The sequence below is a fragment of the Ylistrum balloti genome, unplaced genomic scaffold (genome assembly GCF_031769215.1).
Source record: "Ylistrum balloti isolate Yb309-2 unplaced genomic scaffold, AGI_CSIRO_Ybal_v1 Utg370660, whole genome shotgun sequence".
Lineage (NCBI taxonomy): Eukaryota > Metazoa > Mollusca > Bivalvia > Pectinida > Pectinidae > Ylistrum > Ylistrum balloti.
In genome coordinates this window covers 434,967-461,254 of record NW_026782400.1, presented here as the reverse complement: position 1 = coordinate 461,254, position 26,288 = coordinate 434,967, and the positions used below count along the sequence as shown (strand labels likewise).

The 26,288-nt window shown below is 37.0% G+C and overlaps 2 protein-coding genes across 3 annotated transcripts; one reads left to right on the top strand and one right to left on the bottom strand.

The window, feature by feature from the left end:
• Positions 1 to 2,546: 2,546 nt before the first annotated feature.
• On the bottom strand, positions 2,547 to 8,182 carry LOC132557327 (serine-rich adhesin for platelets-like; the record flags this gene model as incomplete). The annotated part of the gene is made up of 4 exons (XM_060221812.1): positions 5,663 to 8,182; positions 4,753 to 5,599; positions 4,189 to 4,422; positions 2,547 to 3,332 (listed from the first exon to the last, which is right to left on the bottom strand). Coding segments are annotated over exons 1-4 (4,387 nt in total), but the record flags the coding sequence as incomplete, so codon positions are not given.
• A 4,696-nt stretch (positions 8,183 to 12,878) lies between these two features.
• LOC132557333 (large ribosomal subunit protein bL21m-like) lies at positions 12,879 to 19,185 on the top strand. 2 transcript variants are annotated; one of them, XM_060221818.1, is made up of 7 exons: positions 12,879 to 12,969; positions 14,074 to 14,161; positions 15,550 to 15,602; positions 15,836 to 15,999; positions 16,467 to 16,519; positions 17,193 to 17,296; positions 18,365 to 19,185. In XM_060221818.1, the coding sequence occupies exons 1-7, from the start codon at positions 12,879 to 12,881 to the stop codon at positions 18,430 to 18,432; spliced, it is 621 nt and encodes a 206-aa protein (XP_060077801.1). In that variant the 3' UTR covers positions 18,433 to 19,185. The 2 variants fall into 2 exon arrangements, with proteins under 2 accessions (XP_060077801.1, XP_060077802.1); XM_060221819.1 differs by having other exon boundaries at positions 12,884 to 12,969; positions 15,550 to 15,592.
• Positions 19,186 to 26,288: the final 7,103 nt, after the last annotated feature.

The following is a 26,288-nucleotide window of genomic DNA, read 5'->3' as shown; positions in this document are numbered from 1 at the left end:
CCGTTGAGTGTACAGAGTTCGTCCAATTATGTTATTTGTAGACAATTTCCTTATCTAACTTTTCCCATGCCATTATAATACAAAATATGTCTAATAAAAAAGCTCGCAGTGGGGTCAATATTTGAAAATTTGAAAACAAAATTTTTTTTTTTCAATTTTGATTTTTCTTGAAAATTTCTTTAAAACATCGATGCAGAATGTCCTTCCGATGAATTTAGTAATTTTAGTTTTTCTGTAACGTTTACCACTTCCGTTGTATGCCATTTTGAAAATTTCCTTTGATCTTTTAAAAATGCCGACAATTTGGAAAAACTCAATCTAGATCTTTACCAACGGGTTTTTTTTGGAATAATTTATATCAGAAAGGTTTCCCCAGATGTCCTCTACCATTTAGTGTCATTTACAAAATCATCAGAAAAACAAAATGGCCGCCATGACGTCATATCCGATTTTACCTAAATGGCTGTATCTCAATAACGGCTCAAGCTATTGACTTACGCTTAAAGCGGTTTATAAACATAACCCTGCAAACATATTTCGTCAGAAAAAAATTTAGATAAATGGTGAACTTCCGGTTTCTGGTAGGGGTCAAAGTTGAAAACTGCAATTTCGGGTTACTAACTTTGACGAACTTCTCCTCAAATTCTATCAGGTCTAGAGACTTGATATTTCATATTTAATATGTCCAGTCAACAGTCTATAAAGGGTCGTTATATGAATAACCTTGGTCAACTGTCAAGGTCACAGGGGTCAAATGTCTTAAAATCTTAAAATGACATTTTCTCTATAACCAATTAGTATTGAAACTTAATCTTTTGTTTACATCATTATGTTATCAATTCCCTAACAATAGACATCAGACAATATTGCAAAAAAATCAACTTCCGGTTTCTGGTAGGGGTCAAATTTGAAAAGTGCTATTTCGGGTTACTAACTTTGACAAACTTCTTCTCAAGTTCTGCAAAGCCTTGAGTCTTGATATTTCATGTGTAAGATGTCTGATCAATTATCTATCAAGTTTGTTAATATAAATGACCTTGACCCACTTTCAAGGTAAGAGGGGTCAATTATGTAAAAATCGTTTAATGGTAATTTCTCCTTTGTTAATCTGCCCAAAGTCTTCAACTTTGGACATAAATATTCTGTGGACATTGCCTGTCGAATGATATAAGAGAGACGTACCTCAAAATTCAACTTCCGGTTAGCGGTAGGGGGTCAAAGTTGAAAACTGCTATTAAGGGTACCAATCTTTGAAAAACTTCTTCTCAAGTTCTGAAAGGCCTAGAGGCTTTATATTTCATGTATATGAAGCATATGTAACTGGCAACAAAGTTTGATAACATAAATGACCTTGACCCACTTTCAAGGTCACAGAGGTCAAATAACTAAGAATAGTTAAATGACAGTTTCTCACTTTATAGAAGGCACACATTGATGAAAATTGATTACAAACCTTCTGTGGACACTTCCTATTGATTGTCATAAGAAAAACTTCCTTAAAAGTTCAACTTCCGGTTTTCGGTAGGGCACAAACTTGGAAAGAGCTATTTAGGGTACCAATCTGTGAAAAACTTCTTCTCAAGTTCTGGAAGGCCTAGATGCTTGAAATTTCATATACAGGAAGGATATGTAACTGACAACAAAGTTTGATAATATAAATGACCTTGACCCACTTTCAAGGTCACAGAGGTCAATTAACTAAAAATCGTTAAATGACAGTTTCTCAATTTCTAGAAGGCTTACAATGATGAAAATTGATTATAAACCTTCTGTGGACACTTCCTAATGATTGTCATTAGGAAAACTTCAAGCAGAATGTCAACTTCCGGTTTCCGATAGGGGTCAAAGTTCAAATATACAAAATAGGGTACCAGTGTTCAACAATCTTCTTGTCAAGTCTCACAAGGTCTAGAGAACTAATATTGGTGATATATTGATCATTAGATGTTACATTATAAGGCTTGCAAATATGAATAACCTTGACCAACATTCAAGGTCACAGGGGTCAAATATGTTAGAAACTTTAAAAAGTGTATTTCTTCGTTATTATGTTGTTATATCTCCTTAACGTTTCAAGATTCAAAGTTCATCTTTGAATATGTTGTATGGACTAACAAACAAGGAACATTTCTCATATATCGTTATCAGGATAAATGTCAGCTTCCGGTCAACTTGTCACCAAAGAAGTGAAAAGCCCGCCAAATTGTTAACAACAATTTCTAGTTGTATACTGTAGTTGTTTAATTTTTCTGGGCTAATATTTTGTGGTTGTCCTAGTGAGTGCTAGTTCACATGGATGAAATTCCATGCCATGTCTCTATAGCAATGAACAGTACAGCATGTCTGAGAATTTCACTGACTAGAAATATTTGATACTTAATATCTTTAATGACTTAAGATACTACGAACTTAACTCCCCTGCAATTCTATACAACATCACCATAACACCAGGTTTATGTACTTGGAGGGTAATTATATAACCCTTAGACTTATGAAAGTATCCAAATACATGAGAGAAATTTGGGTTTTTTCCATGTTTTTTTTACCTGAGATAGATGTTTTTCGATGAGCTGTTGGTTTAACACTGCTTTGCTGGCGACTAGACATCTGAGCTCTAGCCTTCGACATCTTTGCCTTTATCTGTTGTGAGTTGTCCAGTTGTTCTTTTGGCTGCTTTTTAGACCTTGACCTTTTCGTTTCAGGTTGAACCCGTGACTTCGAAGACCTGGCAGTAGACAGCCATCCATCCATACTGGAGGTAAGCTTCTTACTAGCAGAATTCTGATAAGGAACCTTTCCTGACTTTTTTGAGTAAAAGGTTGATTTCTCTATCCTAAATGATTCTGATTTTTCACATCTGTTTTTCAATCTCTGAGGTTCTGTTGGCAGTACTGTTTTCTTAATAGGAATAAGATTTTTAAACCGAATTTTATCTATGGAGCTGACAATAGATTTTTCTCTCTGTATATGTTTTTCTTTTGGTATCGGTAATGTAGAGTTTGGACTAGGTAGATCATATTGTGCCTCAACATCATACGACTCTGTGTCCATCTGCTCCTCAGAGTTAACGGGGGTGTTTTTATGTCCGGTAATAGTTTTACTGCTGACATGTGTTTTCCCTCTGTCCTCCTCCTCAGCTCTACTAATTATAATATTGTCTATTTGTGTTTCAGCCATATACACGTCGCTACTGTCCTCTTTTCTGGAGGAATCCCCTTCTCTGTCCATCTGTATCCCATCCAAGTAGGCGTCACCAACTCTGTCCTTCTGTTTTGTAGCTAAGAAGGAGTCAAAGTCTGCACTCCTCTTCTGATCTGCAGATACTTCCTCACCTGACAACAAAGAAAATAACATATCTTCTGAACACTAAATAAACACATTAAAAGCTGGATCTATCATTAAGTCTCTCAGCATTTACAATTTCATACAACTGTTCATTAAATGTGACAGCACAGTCAGTTATAGCATTGATGCTGAGGTGAAGATCCACAGTGTGTGGTTCAATGCTTCCTACCCATGGCGGTTTGTGTTTCTTGGGAAGCTCAGAAATGGGCTAATCTGTGTTGTTGTAGTTGTATCCTTGGTCAAATAAATTTCTCTGGATGTGATGGGCCTCCTGTATGTTGTTCAGGGAAGTAGCCAATGGTTACAAAAAATAAAAACCCTCTTGCTGTTCACAGGACAATAAATATGTCAAACAAATACTCTTTGCAACATTTTTTCAAGACGATAAAAAGATGAATTTGATAACAACTTACAGCATTACTGCAGTAATGATACTGAGGAAATGATATACTGTCACTTTGAATTCATGTTCCAGTTGCTGAATTTTCTGTCCACATACGAAGTTCAGTGAAGGTTAGGTTATTACACTGTGTGTCAATCTTTCAACAAACTTGTGCAATGTAGAATCACTAGACAAGGTTTTTTTTTTATTCCTATTACACAAAAGTTTTCAAAAGCAACTCTTAGCAGATATCACCACAGATTTGTTTTCTGCAGCTGTAATGCGTGGTATACAGTAGATAAAAGTTGGCTGCAGTTTTACACAATTGTACCCTTGTATGCCATACATATATAAAATATAGTATACAGTTATGATAAACAGACACGAAATTACTATACTAATTCAATACCATTGAGTAAGAGGATGACAAAATAGTTATCATAAATTTAAGATTGGCCTACCTGATAGAAGTCGATTCAACTGCAAAATCCCTGCTGTTGTCCCACTAATGTCTTTCTTATGTTCTATCTGAAATCTGGCTCTCTCAACCTGGTTCCTCATTTTTCCTCTATCAAAATGGAATTTCCGCTTCTTACATGGAACAGATGTGTACGCAGCAGAAGAGTCATCACCTTTCTCACTTGTAAATATATGAGTCCTATCAACTTGTGTTTGAGCGGCATAAATATCATCCTCTTCACTATCTACACCATGGAACATACCAACATCATCCACCTGTGTCTGTGCCATATAAATATCTTTTTCATGATCTGTTCCAATAATATCAGTGCCATCTACCTGTGTCTGAGCTGTGTAAATATCCTCGTCATCTGTTCCACTGATGACAGCAGAACCATCTACCTGTGTCTGAGCTGTGTAAATATCCTCGTCATCTGTTCCACTGATGACAGCAGAACCATCTACCTGTGTCTGAGCTGCATAAATATCCTCGTCATCTGTTCCACTGATGTTAGCAATATCATCTACTTGAGTCTGTGCTGTAAACATATCATTCTCATCGTCACCTGTTCCGCTAATGAGACCACCGTCAATTTGTGTTTGTGCTGCGTAAATATCCTCGTCTTCTGTTCCACTGCTGACAGCAGAACCATCTACCTGTGTCTGTGATGCGTAAATATCCTCGTCATCTGTTCCACTGATGACAGCAGAACCATCTACCTGTGTCTGAGCTGTGTAAATATCCTCGTCATCAGTTCCACTAATGACAGCAGAACCATCTACCTGTGTCTGAGCTGTGTAAATATCCTCGTCTTCTGTTCCACTGATGACAGCAGAACCATCTACCTGTGTCTGTGCTGCGTAAATATCCTCGTCATCTGTTCCACTGATGACAGCAGAACCATCTACCTGTGTCTGAGCTGCGTAAATATCCTCGTCATCAGTTCCACTGATGACAGCAGAACCATCTACCTGTGTCTGAGCTGTGTAAATATCCTCGTCATCTGTTCCATTGATGACAGCAGAACCATCTACCTGTGTCTGAGCTGCGTAAATATCCTCGTCATCTGTTCCACTGGTGTTAACAGGGCCATCTACCTGTGTTTGCGCTGAGAAGATATCATTCCCATTGTCATCTGTTCCACTGTTGATAGTGCCATCTATCTGTGTCTGTGCTGTGAAGATATCATCCTCATAGTCACCTGCTCCTCTGATGGTAGCACCATCTACCTGAGTCTGCACTGTGTAAACATTATCTTCATAAAGTCTTTCATGACTGCTAGTAACAGTCTGACTTTTATTTGACTTCTTCAAACTCTGAGATTTTAGTTTTTTTTCAGACTTGTTTGACCAGTCTGTACGATAAGATTTGAATTGTTGGTTGACATTAGATTCTAAATTGCTCCTCATTACCTGATGACCAGGTCTGACTTTAAGATGCCTTTGGTTCATATGAGCCATCTGACCTCTATTCACTGGCATACACAAATCAAATGGGTCAATCTCTGAAACTTCCTTGCCAGTGTCTGCTATGTCTAGTATCTCCACCTTCACATCCACTTTTTCTTCATCTATACCATCAACATCAATGTATACATCAGGCCTCTGGTCATCATCTAGCTGTGTTTCTGCACTGTAAATACTGTCCATCTCATCATGACACCTAGCATTCTCCCCATTTGAGTCCACATCATCAAGCTGTGTGTCTGCAGTATAGAGACTGTCCATCTCATCATGACACCTCGCATTCTCCCCATTTGAGTCCACATCATCAAGCTGTGTGTCTGCAGTATAGAGACTGTCCATATCATCATGAGACCTCTCATCTTTCACCCTGTCGAGTTGCTTGCCCTTATCTACCTGTGTTGCTATCCCATATGGATAATTGTCATCATCGCTCTCATCAAATGTCACCACTTCTTTAACAAATTTCACTTTGTTCTCTGTATCTTTCTGGGTGGGATGATTATATACTGAATCATCACCACTGACATCCTGATTAAGAAGTCCATAACTGAAGTCATCATCACTATCAAAAGTTACCCAGTCAATGTTACTAGCAGTATTGCTGCTAGTCGTGTCTCCATCTACATCTCTTCTATGTCCTCGGACTTGTAAGTCATTGTCATCAGAATCACAATCTGGCAAGTTGAAATATGCTTTGAATTCAGCAGCATCATCATAATCCTGCAATTCATCATCCTCATCACTGCTTATCTCTACAATCTTCTGAGACATGTCTTCATAGTCGGAGTCAGAATCCTCCACAAACACCACATCTAAATCCTGTGTGTAACCATATGAGGGAGGTTCTGTTTTTGGTACAAGAATTTCCTTAATATTACTTTTATCATCCACAATTGATGTTGTGTCTGGTCCTGCAGATTCCTTGTGTGTCGTTTCAGATCCTATAGAATAATTTTGGGTTTCAGGTTCACTCTCTTCTTTGACTTTATAGCAATTTCCAGAATAAGGACCTAATCTGATACGTTTGTCGGACTGTGGCCAAAGATTGAACTCAGAGTTACCATCATCATCCACTTCACTAACCTCGCGTTTTACTGAGGACTGACCTTTTAATGCTTTGTATTTGTTGAAAGCTAGACTAGCCAGAGGCACATCGACATCAGAATCCGTTGTAATGTCCTGGTCTGTGATCTCTCCCCTACCATCTTGTGGTGATTTGGTCGAAACCTTGGAGCTGGAATTAATCATCTGTTCTAGACTTGGCATAGATTGTGTTCTACATTGTGATTGTGATGGAAATTTGTATGGATCGTCATCATCATTTATATGTTGTGACAAGGATGGCGGCTTCCCAAACAAGGATTCTGATTCTTGACTTTCTCCAGAATTCCTATGATGATAAGAGTTTAGGCTGTTAATATCTGTATGTGAAGTTGTGTGTTTAGTAGAAATGTCCTCCCTGTGTCTCCCTACAGGATAACATTGTTTCTTTGAGCTTTTAGAGTTTTTTCTCACCAGGTGCACCATTTTTTTGTCTAGCTCCTCCTCTGATGATGAAGACATAAACTTTAGAGTGAGATCTGGGATATCAGGGACATTCTGATGTAATGGACTATAAATTGTAGAATCACTATCATTAACAGTAGCATCACTATCGACAGTGGTGTCAGAAGACACTATTTTCCTGGCTTTAGGTTTTTGTTTAGCAGGAGTTTGTGTAAGGAACAAATCATCACTACTGCTGCTAGGAGACAAATGATTCATCCCCTTATCAGATATAATTGGTTCAAATCCTTCAGAACTTGGATCAGAGTCCTGATAAGTGATGCATTTTTTATGCAGAGGTTCTTTAGCTTGCTTCAACACATTAGCATCTGTGGACAGTTTTGGAATACTGGAAGAGGTAGATATAGAAATTGGTTGGTCATGAGAAAACCTTGAGCTAATCTTGCTGTTTGGTTGATGTGAATCCCTACTGCCAATATGTCTGTAAGTTTGTGATGATGACAGTGATTGGGATTTTATTGTGCTGTACCATCCATCTTGACTATCTAATTCAGATCCACTGGGCACCCCTTGATTGACCTGGCTGTTGTCTGTGTTTCTGTGCAACCGTTTGGCCAACCCTCGTTTAATCCGTTTCCCGGTAGAAGACCTTCTTTGATGAAGCTCTTCATCACTAGAGTCACTGTCATCAGTCAATTTTCCAGTTTCTGTTTTGGGTGATGATGCTTTTCTCTTAATTCCTTTGTAACCTGATTTATTTTTCAAACCCTTGTTTGATCCCTCTGTTTTTTTATTTGTTGAATTGAGAGTAGATCTATCATCAATCTCGGAGATATTGATGGCTGTTTTTCCTTGTTCAGGTCGTCTGCTTGATGAAGACCTACAGGTGTAATTCCTGGAATCAAGGGAAAATGATTTCTTTTTCTTTTTCTTAGATTTGATTGGTGACTCCTCAATCTCAATGATATCAGAAGGTGACATCTCTAAGTCTGAGGAGTACTCCGAAGTATGTCTCCCATTCATTCTGCATATATATGCATTTCACATTATACAATATGCAGAATATTTAATAAGTCTAGATGGTCCACTTTATTTCTTCCTCTGACATCAGCATTCTTGGATCTATCCCATCTTATTAACAGTCTGAAGTCTTGTCAATCCTAGATCAATCTGCAATAAAAAAAATAGTGTAAAAAATATGTATAAAATTCATGAACATTTACGATAAATCCTTATTTTTATACTGATCTAGAGTGATTATCTAAGTAAAGATGTTTCCAAGGATAATAGGTCTGGGCATCACCTTGATAGATATCTACATACACATGCAGTTACATACATATTCTGCATATATATACATATAGGCACCTTTGTAGTGAGAAAAATGTAAAGCAAGACTGAAATTCATCAAGCACAAGAACATTAAACACCAGACAGATGCTCCATCTAAGTTATCAACATTTAAGTTAACCAACCAACAGGTAAGAACTTAATGCAATACATCTTAATGACACACAAGCTAATATCTTTGTCTCGTTTATATTTTACCAATATATATAAAAAAAGCATACACAAATTCTAATCAATTGTATCTTTAGTGTTGCCATTCTAACCAAAAGCTTTCACATTTAATCATATATTTCCAAACATAAGGTTAAATCCATCATAACATCACTTACTATATGATGAAATTTGCTAAAAGGCATGTTTCAGTTTTAACACTATAGAAGAGGCCAAAGGGCATCTTGCATGGTTATGCGAGTTCTATATGTTGTTTTTGTTGTTGTAACAGAAATTATCTTGTTAAAGGGAAATTCTGCACAAGTTAAGACCACATATGAAATTTTTTGTACAAAGATTTTAAAAAAGGGTCGACTTATGTTCATATAAAAAACTGTGTGCCTCATTTCATCTTAGCAAGAAACATGTATAACTTGTGGAAATTCTAGAGATCTAGCTAAATCAAGTTACAAACTTTAACTTGGCCATGATTGTGTCACATATTGTACAAATGTAAACTGTGCATATCTAACCAAGTTTTAATATATTAAAGAACCAGACCCACTCCGTTATAGATATTTTTTCATATTTTAATGACTGGAAATGTTGTTGTATACTAATAGATAATATACAAATAAAGACTTGTATAAAGTTTCGAACTTGAAATTGAAAGGGTACCGGAGATATCGGTGCCAGAATTAGTCTCATAAATCAACACCAGATATGAATATTGATGAGGAAAAGTCATGTGATACATTCAGACGCAGTCAGAACCAAAACAAAAATGGAGGAAGAGATGAGTCCATCAAAACAGGTTTTCTTCCCCCCTTCCCTCACACGCTTTCTGCCATATAGGAAGATGATAGATTTATTTACAGTTCTTTGTGCATGCGTCAGAGGGCAGGACTTCCAGCATAATTATAAATTAGCACCATCATTTTTTTTTTTTTATTTAAAATAATATCGGTAGAGGAGTGGGTCTGGCTCTTTAAATTGGAAATTAAACAAATAATGTTAAAAAATATAATTATTCAATATACTCTAATATCAGTTAATCTTTACATGCGAGACTCCAGGGTCACCAAATTCACACTTTTGATAGAGTAACTTAAGACTCTTCAATGTGTGAAGAATATATACTTAAGAAGTAAATGGGATACAGATGCATAATAATCAAATGCATGATATTTCTTATCATGAGGCTTACTTCATTCAGCATTTTGAGAATACAGTCTGAAGACCCTTCACAATAGCCCATGTCCTTTGTGCAAAATGTACACTATGGCAAGCCATTTTAACATTTAATCCTATTTCCTCTAATCAAATAAAACATATGAAGCTTCATACAAGAGGTCTATAGGGTCTGCATCACTCATCTGGCATTGTTTGAATGAAAGTGTTTCATCCAAACTAAATGAAAGGGAAAGGAATTCGAAATATCCAAATACACATTTAAATCTATTTTTCTTTATTATGTTATTGAAACTTTGTATTTTAATGCAATATCATCAGTTTCATGTTACATTTGCCAACTTCAAGAGATATGTTTTTGAATTAACATTACATGGTGACAAAATAAAATGATTGGACAGACCAGGGACGTAGATAAAAGTTATATACGTGCCTGGACAGACTCTGTAATCTTGGACTCCTAATTATAGAAGTAATATAGTACACAGTAGAGGATGACAAATGCAGTGGTACAAATCTGGTCTTTCAATACGCTCATATACTCATGCAGGAGTATTTGAAGGGCAATGTCTGATTCAGGGGATTGTGGATTTGATCCACATAAGAAGACATTGGATTTTTGGCTTTAAATTCTAAGAAATCGTTTAAAACGAAAGAACTTTCACTTTTAGTATACACAATAGAGATGTCGATTTACTTTTAACTTTTTATATTACACATAACTTACGTTCAGCATCATAAAAGTTAACTCAAAAGTGCCGTTGTGACATTCAATTGCACGTTTTGATTTATCCCATGGAAGGCTCATAACTTCCAAAATTTTGCAAGACGTTTCAAGAGAGTGACATTTCGTTGGAGGGATACTTTTTATATATGTAAATAAAGAACCGAAGAAAGGAAAACAAGTTCCGGAAATTTAATATGAACCATAGTTTGTCAGCTTGTAAAGGGGGAAAAATAAAGTTTTATTTATTTAATTACTTATGTAATATAATGTGCGAAATATCTTGCGAATTTGACAAGATAACCTTAGGCCTAGAAGGATACTGGCTCGCAGCTTTATACAAAACACGTAGGGCGCAAACTAACTTTCTGAATGTCGTTAGTTTTTACAGGGACGTATATGACAAGCTGTTAAGCATAAAGTTAGGTTGGTGCACTTCAATATTTCTGGAATCATTGTACTATTAAGTTTGAGTGAAATGGATAGTTTCTTAATTTTAGTTAATTGTTTTTTGCTTGACGAGAAATTCCGAAATAGTGCATTTTGAGCTTTACATGTCCATATCAGGACCAACACCCGGTACATACGGTGCGTTCGTGTATAGCGGAATAAACGCTGTGTGTCCTCACGATCATGTACTAGCCCCGGATCGTCTGTCAATCCTTCATACATCGACAAAAAAGGAAAGTCTTAAATGTACAAATGAAACCATTCTTAAAATACCCATCTGGTATAATAAACAAATACAATTTGAAAACAAGAGCTTATTTTTTAGCTAGGTACCAAGGGAGACTGGACAGCTATTCACCTTACAGTTCCAAATGTCATAATGCTGGACGAGGTTCGATGTAATTATATCGATATACCGAGGACAATGAAATTGACGAATCGATCTGCAAATCCTCAAAACATTGAGGCAATACATATTTTGAGAGGACGGCACATCAGGGATCGACAGCAATAGTTTACAGGACACTCTGTCTATACTTGTCTACTGACTTTGAGAACGGACTCCTTTGCATTATACATAATGGTACTCTAAAGTTAAAGTTGATTTCCAATACATGTGCCGATAAGACTCTGGACACTAGAAGAACATCAATTAATCTGATGAATACTTTAAGAAAAAGAATAATAGAGGCAAAAAAATTAACAAAGGGATATAACTCTGTAACTAAGAAGTTGCGAATTTTGATACATTGCATATATATCGTATCATGTGTTAGTACTAATTTTTAAAAACTTTTTGGTTGAGCATGAACCAATTTTGTGTGTTTTTAAAAATAATTATATCTTTAATTATTTTAACTGCCTTTTGAAATTGTATACATCTGTTGAAAAGATGGTGTAATACGGTCTTTGGTACAAAGAACACGATTTAGTTAAAAGCGGTCTACGCCTAGTTAGGGAATCCTTGAAGACTTTTTTTAATATCTTATTTTATTTCAGACATGTAGAATGTGAATGATTAATGATTTTAAATGTAAGATATCTTCAAACGACAAAATTTGAAAGAATTATTACATTTTCATTTGCTTTTAGGCCATTACAATAGTAGTTACGCATAATGTTGTTAATTCTGAAATCACCCATTGATATAGCCAATGTATACTCTTGTTGAACCAAGTCTCATTATCCTAGTGTAACTAAATGCTAGCGAATTTATGCTCCCGACAAGAAAGGGCGGTCACCTTATGTATTGAATGTGAATATATTCTACTCCCCCCGCCCCCAAGGATGTCTTTGACTGATAAGTTGGTATATTTTGTTTAGTCTCCTCTTGTCCTGTTTCTGACAGATTCCTCACTCCTAAGCTTCGCAAAAATGCATGCTTCTTTGTCGTAAATTCATCCTTTAAACTCTTGTACATTTCAATCACGTCCCTTCGAAGTGATTCTCCAGGGCCTTCATCGTCGACGGTAGGCATATCACAACGCTACATTGAAACCTTCCCGTTTGTCTATTTTAGTTTTCACGATGGCCATAGTACTCTTGTCTTCCGATAAAACATTTAATGAGTGATGTGAATATTTCGATGTCTTAAAATTGAAATGAACCCTAGCTCCTTACCTAACGATAGCAAGCATCGAGATTGCTCACATTGTGGTCTTCAAAGACAATGCTTTATCAATAACCACTTAGATGTTTTCAGTATTTTTCTCTTACATGAGTACATGTTGCATGATATCTGATTTCTTAGATGTTTCAGTTTGCTTCAGCGATCACGTAATGGTCATTCCGTCTTTCGTTTATTTGTTTACTCAATCATTAAAACGTCTCCGAGATCTAGATTCATAAACGAAAATGGCGAACAAGGCATGCGGATTTCTCTCTCGTCAGCTTGTTCCAGCTTTATGCAAGACTTTGAAAGGCCCTCTGAATGCTTCAAAAACAGGTACATTTCAATTTGAAATATACATCAGGTTGTTTGTTTGGAAATTATTTTTGCATTCACTATGAACTGTAAATAAGTTAATAACTTCGATGATTTACTTAGTCAAGGACACCGAGTGAAGTCTAACTGCTCTACCAATGTTAAACAGGTTGAGCGCAAACAACCGTGCATTTTGGTAATAATCCTGTATTTGAGTAATAGTGACCGATTTTAGTAATCAGTTAGTGCATGACCATTTGAAGAAGACCCACATTGAGTACTTTTAAACATTCGCAACAAAAAGGCGTCTTATTTTTAACATGACTTAATAACCGATGCAATTTGTACATTTTTACACAAAAAAAGATAATTGAGTTGTCTCATTTTTTTTCAAATAACAAGTTATCTCACCGTTGTTTATCAACTGCTTAGAACGAGACTAAAAGTAGAATACAGGTAAATTCATGCTCACCTATGATATTTGCACGAAATGCTACAATTATTGTACCATTGGCTATACAGTATACTGTACTAAAGTCAAGAGAGAACAGAGTCAATGATAAAAATTGTCAGGTTATATAACAGAAATGAAATTTTCCTTTGCATTTATATATATTGTCTCATTGGCTATTGGGTCTTGTTAAAAATGTGTGTTTTTTTCAAAGAACTTTATGTGTTTCCATTTCAGTATCACCCTGCATTTGAGTAACTAACTGATTACTCAAATCAGTAACTATCCCTCAAATGCAAGACTTACCCATGAGAGGATTTGTGCCCAGACTTTTAAAGATTTTATCGTAATTTAGGCAACAAGAAACTTATGACAGGCAGCATTTAACACTGTACACAATAATGTCAGATAATAAATCGACTGACCAGCGGCCTCTGATGTTATTGGAACAGTAGTCTAATTACGCTAGGCACAACCCTGCATATAAATAAAAGTTCAGCATTTGAGAGCTGGTAGTTACTCAAAGATCATTTTGTAATAGAAACATTGTGAGCACACAACAATATTGACTTGGCATGTTAAAACTTCATCTCATCTTTTCATTACAGTTGTTAACATGCTTTAAAATTCTTGAATGTCATTGTAATATAAGGAGTTATATTTCTTTGGAACAGATGCTGCCACCTGTGTTATGAGAGGAAAGTACCCTGTTGGCTCCTTCAGTATCAACAGACATTTCCACATTTCAAACAGTACCCACAGGTACGTCTTCATAACATTAATGTAGATTCATGGTTAATTAAAAAATTATTTTCAAAGAATAGGTCATTCTGTATGTGTGTGTGTGTGATGGGTGGGGAAGGGGTTAGGAGGGCCCAAGGCAGTCAGCAAACATTTTGTCTCTTTTGAGCCCCTCCTGCTGCCTTGGGATCATTTCTTGATCCAAAATTAATCTTATTATTGATAGGCTATAAAACAAAGAAAAAGAAAAACAATCAAAATTCAGAAAAGTGGTTTCAAACACAAAGCTGGTTAAAATGGCCCCTTAGGTCAGCAGTTTGATAAGTATATGTATAGACAATGATTTCTTTCTGGTGGTAATCATTGTTGTCGATTCATGTTAAGGTCACCTGAGCTAAAGGCTCAAGCACAAAAGATGATGTTTTGCTATTGCTTTTTGTCCATGGTCATGCATCATCTGTTAACTTTTTTTCGAATTTGAAACTGTCAACATTTGTTATGGTGTGTATATGAATGATGCAAATATTTTTAAGTCACTAGGTCAAAGCTAAGGTCAAGGTCCACAAGCTAAGGTTATTGGGTCAAAGCTAAGGCCAAAGGTCATCAAAACTGTGAAGAAGTAAAACTATAATTTCACCTTTTTGTTACTGTCAATTTCAACTTTTTGTATAGGCATATGCATTTCAGAGCTGTAGGGAATCATTGGAAAATTGTTTTGGGCTAAGTTTCAAAGTAACATGGTCAAAGGTCAGACTTATATGCAGTAAAACTGGCATTTTATGGCATATACATTTGAAACATTATTTTTTTTATGTCTAACAAAACACCACATCCTTAACCAACACTTTGTCCAAATGCCATCTTCAGGCTACCTGTGGGTTTGTGCAACTGAAATTATTTAAATTTACATGCCCTTAAAGGAAACAGTCAACATGTGGTCATCATGAATAAATTTTTACCCCTGCCTTTCGAAGATTGTAATGAATATTAACAAGACATACTGGATAGAAAATTCTAAAACATGGTTATATACATTCCTTTTTGTCCTTAGTTGCTCATCATGCCTTATTTTTAGCTGATTGAATTGAGGAGAAAAATGGAAATAGAAAGCTGTCTTGGATTTTGACATGTGCAGCTTGCAGATTATTTTTGTTATTTGTCAAAGGTCCTATAGGGACCATCCTTCATATTTAGGTAACAGGTGGAATATTGTTGCCATTTGATCTGTTAACCTTCTGTTAAAAAAAGGAAAATAGAAGAGAAAAGATCTAACTTACATATAACAAAAGAGATCTTAGACAGTTTGCACCAAGATCCACCAGTAATCACATTTTCCCCTCCATATCATACATGTAATATATATTCATAAGTAAATTTGCCTCAATGTAATCTTGTTGTTTTAATTGTAGTCGGAGATTTGGCACAGCTGCAGAGCTGAAGTGTTCTCCCGAAGTCAGTAAAAGTAAGAATTTTTACCCTGAAATGTAACTACTTTAATGTCAACTGAGATAATAAAGACAAACATTTCTGTTCAATTCATTCAGTAAATTCCTCTAGTAAATCTCTTGAATTGATAAGAAGTAACAAATACAGCATGTTTGATTTATACACTTTCATAAATTTCAACCTCTTAAAAAATACTTTTAGAAATTGTTAAAGATGATACATGGCTATATGTATTAACTTTATGTATAGCTGCTGTGGACTTGGTGAATGAAACATTGGCGTCGGAGGACTTAGGGAGACTGTTTGCAGTCGTACAAGTGGCAGGGAAACAACGTAAGGTTACAACAGAGGATGTCATCATTGTAGAGGCATACTTCCCACCAACTGTTGGTGACCGAATCAGATTAGAAAAGGTCAGTAATAATTATATGAACAAAATATTGTTAAGTAACTGGAGTCAGCTCTGTGAAGATGTTATGTGACCTCAGCTGTTGTCGCCACAGTAATGTCATCTGTTATTGCTGAGAGACCTCATCTGATATCATGTGTGTGACTTCACCTGTTATCATCAGTGTAATGTCATCAGTTATTGCTGTAAGACCTCATCTGATATCACGTGTGTGGCTTCACCTGTTATCATCAGTGTAATGTCATCTGTTATTGCTGTTAGACATCAACTGTTATTACGCATGTGACCTAAGCTGTTATCACCTATTTGACCTCAGCTGATATCACTGTTATGACTTCAGGTCTGGTGTGATCACTGGAATAAAAAATACAAAAATAACATCAAACATTGGTAAGTCTAAATTCTTTATGTGTGAAATGTGCTGTGAGGCATATATAGTGGTGTTTTATCTATGATTATCTCTTTTATCAGGTGTTGCTGGTTGGTGGGAAAGATTTTACCCTTATGGGGATGCCCATGCTAAGGTAAGACATTCAGAAACTCTTAATTTTTCATAGGAGACCAAAGCTATACAAAAACTATTTTTTTGGAAGCTGACATGATGTACGTATCAATGAATTATTTAAGACTTTGGCTCATTTTGTATATGTATACCCACACAGGGAATGTACATTCACACATGTTCACAAGCATTACCTCTCATGCAAGTTTATGGTTCAAATTTGTGCATTGAAAAACTATGTCATTGTTGCTTTAAATAGAAATTTATCACCACTCTACAAGCTGCATTCATATCCATTCTTCACAATACTTCACACATGTGCTCACAAACATCACTTCATATGCAGATTTGTGATTTCACCTTCTGCAATCAAATGCCATGTCACTGTAACTATAAATAGAATAACAACCTCACTGTTCTACAGACTTCATTTCTTATATGATTGTCACAATACATGACATATATGTTCAAAAAAATCAACATGTTGTGACTTAAGCTAGCTCATGAAACTGGTAAAATCACTGTACATTCCTGTTTACACTTAACATTCTGTACAGCTTTGGGTCGTAGGGTATTCATATCATCTGCAATGCTGTGATAATGTATGGTTGTTTGTAGCACTTGTACTTAATACATTAGCAATATAAACATTACTGACCATATCATTTTAATTATTTCTGTCTTTTTCTTGACAGCCGACAACAAGTTTGTGTCGAAGCCACAGTCATTGAGAAAACCTTATCACATTACAAGATTAATTTTGGGTACAAACGCAGACATCGGCATTCTCACTTCAAATGTAAGTAGAAGAGTCACATGCAGTTTTCTACTCCAGTATAGTATAATTATCTCCCTCTTGATCTGTCGGCCCCTGTTGTCATGCACAAGTAGAATATTGTTACTCTCTTGATTGATTAGTAGACAGGTTTGTGTCGATTTCTAAGCTAGTGTTATTGAAGTTAGTTGAAGGCTACAGTTTTAGCTCACCATTATAAAATTGTGAGCTATTTAAAATGTTGTTCTGTAGTCCATCCGTCCTTACATCTGTAAACTATTCTTGTTATTGCTATTTCTTGAGAAGTACTAGGTTGATCTTTTCCGAGCTGTGCCTTTTTGATACTAGGACTTAACCAGAAAAACAAAATGTCTGTAAGCAACCATCTTTGACTTTATCAATGAAAGTATGTGATGGATTTTTCTCAAATGTCGTATGTAGGTTCCCCTTGGTCTCTGGTTGTTTACTTTTGATTCTGAGACTGATCGGAAAAACAAAATGGCTGACAGATGGCCATCTTAGAGTTAGAAAATGAAAGTTTGTGACAACTTTTTCTCAAGAAGTGCTGGATGATTCTTTCTCAAATTTCTCAAATACCCTCTAGAGTCTCACATTTCCCCTGAGGAGGGGGATGAAGTTTATTATGGTTTATATAAAAATATTTCATACTTTGTTAGAACTATCAGAATAGGATGAAAGTTTGTTGGTATGTATATCTTGACACTGGCTGACTCTCAGGGGTTGATCTGTGGAGCAAAAAATGATAAAAGTTATTCTAATTTCAAAATTTTCTTCTCAATATGGTAGAATGAAAATGTTTTGAATTTAATTATATATAGGTTTCACTATTCCCCTGGGATGGGGTTAACTTAACCAGAGTTTATACAAGAAATGAATACTTTTCAGTATTATTTGTTAAGATTCCATGGAAATTATTCAAACTTGGTTAAAATTATCAGTTTGGATTGGTAGTCAGAGAAGGAATATTCATATCTTTCAGATGTTTCTATGTTAAGTTTAATTTTATTATTAAGATTTTTAAAACTTTGGATAGAAATTTAATGAACTCTTTTTTTGTGTGTGTGTTTACAGTGACGAGGAACCAACAGACAGTCCTGCTCATTAACAGTATAGAAGTGAATAGAAGCATTGAGTATTAAAAGTAAAATTGTGACAAGGAGAAAGAAGTTATAAAGTATTCTGCTGTATATGTGTAGCTAGAAGTAATTGATTACCTGTGACTATCTGGGAATGAATTACCCTTGACTACCTGGAATTGATTACTTGTGACTACCTGGAATTAATTACTTGTGACTACCTGGAATTGATTACCAGTGACTACCTGGCAGTTGATTAGCAGTGACTACCTGGAGTTCATAACATCTCATTTCCTCCAATGTATAGCATGTGGTGACCTTGAATTGATTATGAGTAAAAGTTAACATGTGACTGCATAGAATTTATTACCAATAATTTTCACTGGTTGTCCAGCAACACTTTAGCCAAAATCTACTTCAGGATAAGTTCCTAATTCACAGTGTTGTGATCGTATCAGTGAGCTGTGTCAAAATGACACAGATGTGTTCAGAGAATGACATGAACAATGAACATAAATAAATTTCATGGTATTACCCTTCTTGTTTGTTCATGTTCAACACACATTTGGGTATATTGTAATGGACAGTTCTTTGTTATGGTTTATGTCAAACAAAGACATGATCACATGACATTGGATGTCATGTGACACTTGTTGTTTATCACTGATCATGAGATTGTAGATTTCAAGAAAACATTTCAACTTTTTCATTCAATTGTATACCATCAATAATTCATGTCATGACATTGACTCTCAGCTGACAATTGAAGCATCAAACTCCTTATGTAGAAATAAGTAATAAAACTGTAAACTTTGAGATGTAATCTTGTTATATATATATCTAAATTACCTAGAAAACAAAGGTCATGTTGTGGGCCAGTTGCTGCCGGAATGATTTGTTCTCAAGTTTTTTAAAAGTTGACGTGATCGTTATGGCCTTTAATTATTAATAATGTTGTCTTATGTGTTAAAGTCATGAAATAGTTTCTTTGGAATAGTCAAGTGTCTTGATAATTGGCTATGAAAAAGTGGAGACAAATAACTTGAACTTTGAAGGTAATAGGGCCATTGTCAAAAGTGATCATGTATGGCCGGATACCTCTAATAAACAACAAATATCTTAGGAGGACAAATCCTTCCAGCTGGAAGATGAAATGTTAGATGGGGCCCATGTTACATAATAAAATACTTATGCAAGAAAATGTTAACTATGTGAATAAATTTTAAAACTGAAAGTAACTGATTTTACAATATTCTATTAAATGAAATCCCAAGGGGCATAACTGCGAGATAAGGGGAATAAGCTGCATGATGGAGGGAAATGCATATCTTCCTATCATACTTATACTGTTTACCAAATTTGAAGAGAATTTGTTTCATCTGGAGGATTTGATTTTATGTAATGCCATTTGCCTCAAAATTACCCTGTTTCAGTGTAACAGCATTCATTTTATACATTTTGTTATGAATAATGCTTAGCAGAGCTGGAAATTAACATTGCTTCATTTGCAAGTCAAAAGTATTGTGACTTTATCAAAGAAAGAGATATGGAATGAGAATATCATCAATTTAGGTTCTGTATATGATTTATAAAATACTGTTTTTAGCCCACAATCATAAAGCTAGGCATTCATCTTGGATTCTGACAATGAAAATTTGTTATATGTATATCTTGAGCAGTACATACTAAATGGATCTTTCTCAAATTTCAAAGGTAGATTCTTTTTGTTCCCAAGTTGTCCTCTTTTAAATTTTTAGACTGGTTAAATAAAAATGACAGCCAGGTGGCCATTTTGATTTGACAGTTAAATATGCTATTTCTGAAGAAGTATTTCACACAATTAAGACCAAAAACAGAGGAAAGAAAAGAGGGGGAAAAATCAAAGATGTGCTAAAAAAATCTTGCATTCAATTCCACTTCATACTATGAAAGAAGTAATGAATTTTAAATATTACCACTAGAGGCTTACTAAAATAAAATTTTCTTTGACTTGGTCAATAAACCTCGTACGAAAGTAAAAATTTATATTAACTGAATTCCTGTAAGAGAAAGGTGCCCATCCCAATAAAGCAACCTATACCAAGAAGTGAAATGCCAGTAAACTGCAGGAAAAGGTTTTAATGGATACCATACCAAATCAGAATTGAATCCAGTAAAAAGAAAGTGTAGCTCACCCTTGCTTAAATTAATTAGAATGTGAAGCTTTCATGGTAGTGTAGCTCTCCGTGGTCATTACTAGAAAGATTAGCTCTCTTGGTTGTTACAAGAAAGTTGAGCTCTCTCAGTTGTTACAAGAAAGTGTAGCTCTGTCAGTTGTTACAAGAAAGTGTAGCTCTCTCAGTTGTTACAAGAAAGTGTAGCTCTGTCAGTTGTAACAAGAAAGTGTAGCTCTGTCAGTTGTTACAAGAAAGTGTAGCTCTGTCAGTTGCTCTGTCAGTCGTTACAAGAAAGTGTAGCTCTCTCGGTTGTTACAGTGTAGATCTGTCAGTTGTTACAAGAAAGTGTCGCTCTCTCCATAGTTACAAGAAAGGATAGCTCTCTCCATAGTTACAAGAAAGGGTTGATCTGTCAGTTGTTACAAGAAAGGGTGGCTCTCTCCATAGTTACAAGAAAGGGCAGCTCTCTCACTTGTTACAAGAAAAAGGTAGCTCCTCTCTGCTTTAATAAATTAGAATGTGAAGCTATCATGGAAGTGTAGCTCTCCCTAGTCGTCACTAGATTGTTTAGCTCTCTCAGTTGTTACAAGAAAGTTGAGCTCTCTCTGTTGTTACAACAAAGTGTAGCTCTGTCAGTTGTTACAACAAAGTATAGCTCTCTCGGTTGTTACAGTGTAGATCTGTCAGTTGTTACAAGAAAGTGTAGCTCTGTCAGTTGTTACAACAAAGTGTAGCTCTCTCCATAGTTACAAGAAAGGGTAGCTCTCTCCATAGTTACAAGAAAGGATAACTTTCTCCATAGTTACAAGAAAGGGTAGCTCTCTCACTTGTTACAAGAAAGGGTAGCTCCTCCCTGCTTTAATTAATCAGAATGTGAAGCTATCATGGAAGTGTAGCTCTCCTTGGTCGTCACTAGAATGTTTAGCTCTCAGTTGTTACAAGAAAGTTGAGCTCTCTCAGTTGTTACAACAAAGGGTAGCTCCGTCAGTTGTTACAAGAAAGTGTAGCTCTGTCAGTTGTTATCTCTCCATGTTTTGAAGAAAGTATGTCCATTAGAAAAAAAGTAGCTCTCCCCCTCTCTTACATCATAACCTCAGGCTCTCTTGCTCGTAATGAGGAAATTAAAGTGTAGCTCTCTACGGCTATCACTAGAAAAGGTAGCTCGATCAATGTCTCCTTTCTTATAACATAACATAAGTGAACCCCCCCAACCCACCCCCCCCCCCCCCCCCCCCCCCCCTCTCTCTCTCTCTCTCTCTCTCTCTCTATATATATATATATATGCAAGGTAGGTTAGTTACATGAAATCTCTTTTGAACTGGGACATATACCTTGAATATGCGATGCTGATTGTTGCTAGTCTAACGTTACATGTACGCATTTAGGATACAATTGTACCAACCTACACTATGATGAATCCAAGTAGAGAACAACATGTATGAATCGGGACATGTTTGGTCGAGTAACTGAGCTTACGCACTTTGGGAAAGTTTTGACCCAGCCCCAGCACACACGGTTCCATTCTAACAGGACCTCAATTCTCATTCACGATAAACAAAGAACCATGTATGAGAGAACTATGAAATCGCTACGATACTGTCAACCAAAGACACCAGAATCTAAACGTGAGGTAGTTCCGTTGTATTGGGGAATCCCAGAATCTATAACGTGAACTCGGTTTATACTTCAGAGTTTAATTGCCGGGGATGCCTTCAAGAGGCTATTGTCTTATGACCAAACCACAAGAGACCTGATAATTTGATATGGTCTAGGCAAATATCGACCTGTCATGGTCTATATATTATGACAATATTCGGGAAGTCATTTTGACCAAATGCTGATATTCAACACAGACCACAATGGGTCAATATTCACGTAGACTGTAACAAATTATCAGGTCCTTTGGATAAGACCAGAATCCGTCAATATAGATATTAATAATAGATATAGTAATGAATTCCTGGTTCCATCTGGACTAATACTCGGTGTATGGAACAAGTTTATGAAAATTTTAATTAATAATTTGGCGACATCCTTGTTACCTAATACAAGAATGGCTCGGTCGGTTGAGTATCAGATTTGGGATCCCCAGGTGGATATCCTAGGTGTGTGCCTAACCCTACCCGTGGGGGTTTGTATTTCTCGGGTGAAAATTCGAGATGTGTGCATCAAACCCTACCCGTGGGGTTTGTATTTCTCGGGTGAAAATTCGAGATGTGTGCATCAAACCCTACCCGTGGGGTTTGTATTTCTCGGGTGAAAATTCGAGATGTGTGCCTCAAACCCTACCCGTGGGGTTTGTATTTCTCGGGTGAAAATTCGAGATGTGTGCATCAAACCCTACCCGTGGGGTTTGTATTTCAGGGGTGAAAATTTGAGATGTGTGCCTCAAACCCTACCCGTGGGGTTTGTGTTTATCGGGTGAAAATGTGAGAGCTTCTTCTCGGAGCACTTTGTGTTTCTAGGGTGAAAATCCATAAAGTGTGCTTAACCTCGTGGGTTGGTTCGTTTTTCACGACTGGACGTTTGGCAACATGGTCACAACTTTGATTTGGACACGGGGACACAATTGGGCGTTTGACACGCAATCACGACACGACATATCCAGTGGTCATTTGTGACCAACCTTAAAGTCTGTTTCACACCAGCCGTGCGATTTTTTCGTCGTACGATTTCCGCCGCAAACAATATCGCTACCCATTCGCACCCGTCGCACATATTGCAAATTTGCAAAGCGATCTCCGTACGTTGTTCGCACGGTTGAATCACGAACCGTGCGGTGTTCGCAGGTTGAACGTACGAAAAAAAACGACATGTTCGCACGGCTGTCATGCGTTTATCGTGAGGCTGCCGCACAAATTCTCACGGCACCCGCAAGGCTGCCGTTAGAATTTGCAAAGTTTCTTACAACCACCGCACGGCAAGCACGAATTTGCAAGACAGCTGTACGGTGTTCGTGCGATCGCCATGAGGAGGAGGAATTATCTCCTCTGTCCAGATTTGGATATATACACACCTTGGTATGCGGCAACAGCCTCATTCTGCAGCAGGCGTTCACGGGCTCATTCAGTCGTGTAGCTATGATTTCTAGTTGCTTGTCCTTGTTCTGCTTGTTGGCGTATCTCTGATGACTTTTTTGGTAAAACTCTGGATGTTCGCTAAATCACTGCACAAGTGTATTCTCTTGCTGTGAAGTAAAGGCATATTTGTCACTCCTGTACAAGCACGTGCCTTCTTCATCTGAATCCTGGGTTGGTGGTACTTCGGTTTCCTCGGGTTCAATGGGGTTCAGCAACCGGAATTTTCCCTTTCCCTTCTGAGATCTTTGTTTTGGAGGCATGACCTTCTCTTCTTGAAATCTCGACAGTGACTGATGACGAACAAGACAGACGAACTTTTAAAAAGAGGAGGGATGACGCTAACTTTTCGCAAGGCATTTGCGGGTCAGCCGTGCGAATCTATACGTTGTTCGTACGTTCCGCAGCAGTCTTTAGACAGACTATCACTAGACGCGAGGTATTCGCAAGTCAGCCGCAAGATGTTCGTACGATCACTGTGCAGCCTTCGCAGTATGAAATCGTACGATTGACGTGCGATGGTCTCAAGGTAGCCGTACGGCTGCCGTGTGGCAACCGTACAGTTGCCGTACTAACTAAAAAAATCGCAAAGAAATTGCAAAGAAAACGAGCATGTTGAAAAACCAGCTTGCGACGTCTGCGGCGTTGCGAATTTGTACGGCAGTCTTGCGGAGTCCGCATGAAGTCCTGCGATTTGCAAAAAAAATGTGCCCGTACGGCTGTCGTAAGGCTAATGTGAAACAGGCTTAAGTCGTAATCATGTCGTGACTCTGTGAACGTTAAGGACACGGGGTTATTACAGAGCATTGGGCATAGTGTGTCGTCAGGAAATTGAACACGATGTTACTGATTACAGGTATCCGGTGTGCATGGGCAGAAGAACTTTATTCCGTATATAATGTAACAAATAGCATGTTTATCAATAAGTACAAGCCACAACCATTCTCTCCACCCAGATCCTCCTCGGATTGTATGCATTGTAGTGACTGACTTCTGATAAGAGAGTAGCTAGGATTTAAGGCAGCAGAATCCGGTAGTAAAAGCAACAGCTGGTAGTAACGGCTGAAGTCGGGAGCAAAAGCAACAGCATCCGGAATAATGGCATCAGAAGGCTAGAGTAAATGGTGCAGAACCCAGACGTAAAAGCAACAGAATTCGGGAGTAACGGCAGCAGTAATTGACAGTAAATGGTGCGGGACTCGGAAACAAAGGCAGCGGAAGTCGGGAGTTTAGGAAGTGGTAGCCGGAATCAGTGGCAACTGTATCCGAGAATAATGACAGCGATAACAGTTGTTAACGGTAACCACGAATACCAGAAGCTGTCAGTGATCATCAATAAAGTGGTAATCAGGAGTCAAGACAAAAGAATTCAGAAGTTTAAGACAATGGTATCCGGGGGGTAAAGAAGCGGAAGCCGTGGGTAAATCCGGAAGCTAAGCAAAGGTAAAAAGATGAGTCAGTGGCTACCGAGGCAAATGACTGCGGTAACCGTCATTAAAATTAGATATGAGAGAACATGCATGTAATAAGTGTGTGTGTGTGTGTGGTTGGGGGTGATATGGGATTGCAAGCGAGAAGTCTACTTATCTGTTTCGTTTTTTGTTACTGTTTGTAACAACACCAGAAACACGGGGTTTAGAGAGATACAGGTTGATGAAAAGTTCTATGGCCATCATGGTGATTTCATCGAGAAATATTCAATTTCTTTGTGCGATATGAAGCTGGATGTGTTTGATGCTCGTTAGTTTGTTCTTTTTTGAGAACGTGACATTACTTGGATTGATTTACATGGCGGTTGTCGTCGATGAAGCAGTAGACGACGCATAGTCTTCCGAAACGCCTGGTCATATTCTCCTTGTTCCTTGTCTCTGTGTAGATGTTTCTTTTTGTTCGTTTCGCCTTCGTTTTATCGGCTTTGTGTTTAGATTATAATTTTATTCACATGTCGACATTTTCTTGTTGTTTTTGCTCCATGTGTTGAAGATTCGAATAATATTAACACAGTTAGATCGCATTTTGTGTTTGGGATGAGACATTGAAATGAAACGCTGGAACCAGGAAAAAGAGCTTGGAGTAGAAGCAGTGCAGTGACCTGCGATAAACTGCCCGCATCCTAAGTACAGGGAAATATATTTATTTGTCAGCTGTCTGTTGACAGTAACAAACAGAAAGCCATTTAGCTGTACACTATTGCCTGCCATCACTACGTTCTGTAATTCATTTAGATATGTTTACCACTATATTGTGTACTACGGAGCTTCCCCGTCCGTCGTATCTAACAATTACTGTGGTCTATAATCAAATTTATAATTAAATCACAAAACATCGACTGTGTCAATTCACAAGGAAACAGTTTATTATTGAAACATTTTGATCAGAATAATTTCAACAATTGTGATATTTTTTTACAGAATGCAAATGCATGTGTATGCTAACTAAACCTCCATATACGTGCGCGAACGGGAAACACGCCTGTGGACATTTCATTTTATGTGACGTCACCGAGACAAAAATCGTCAGCTGAGCGGAAAATACCGATTCTTAATACAGTAACATTACAAACACTACAAAAATTGAGTCGTGGACAAGAGATATTATTTGGAGGAGTCAATTATAGCGTGAGGAAGGCCCGTCAGAGAAGATGAATGCAAACGCGCTGCTAATAGATAGTTATAATTATCTCAGG

What these genes read in the sequence shown, in the direction of transcription:
- LOC132557333 (XM_060221818.1), top strand. Translation starts at nt 12,879, where the DNA reads ATGGCGAACAAGGCATGCGGATTTCTCTCTCGTCAGCTTGTTCCAGCT. An exon ending in TCTGAATGCTTCAAAAACAG is followed by an intron (nt 12,970 to 14,073) that starts GTACATTTCAAT and finishes TCTTTGGAACAG; the next exon opens with ATGCTGCCACCTGTGTTATG. An exon ending in ATTTCAAACAGTACCCACAG is followed by an intron (nt 14,162 to 15,549) that starts GTACGTCTTCAT and finishes TTTTAATTGTAG; the next exon opens with TCGGAGATTTGGCACAGCTG.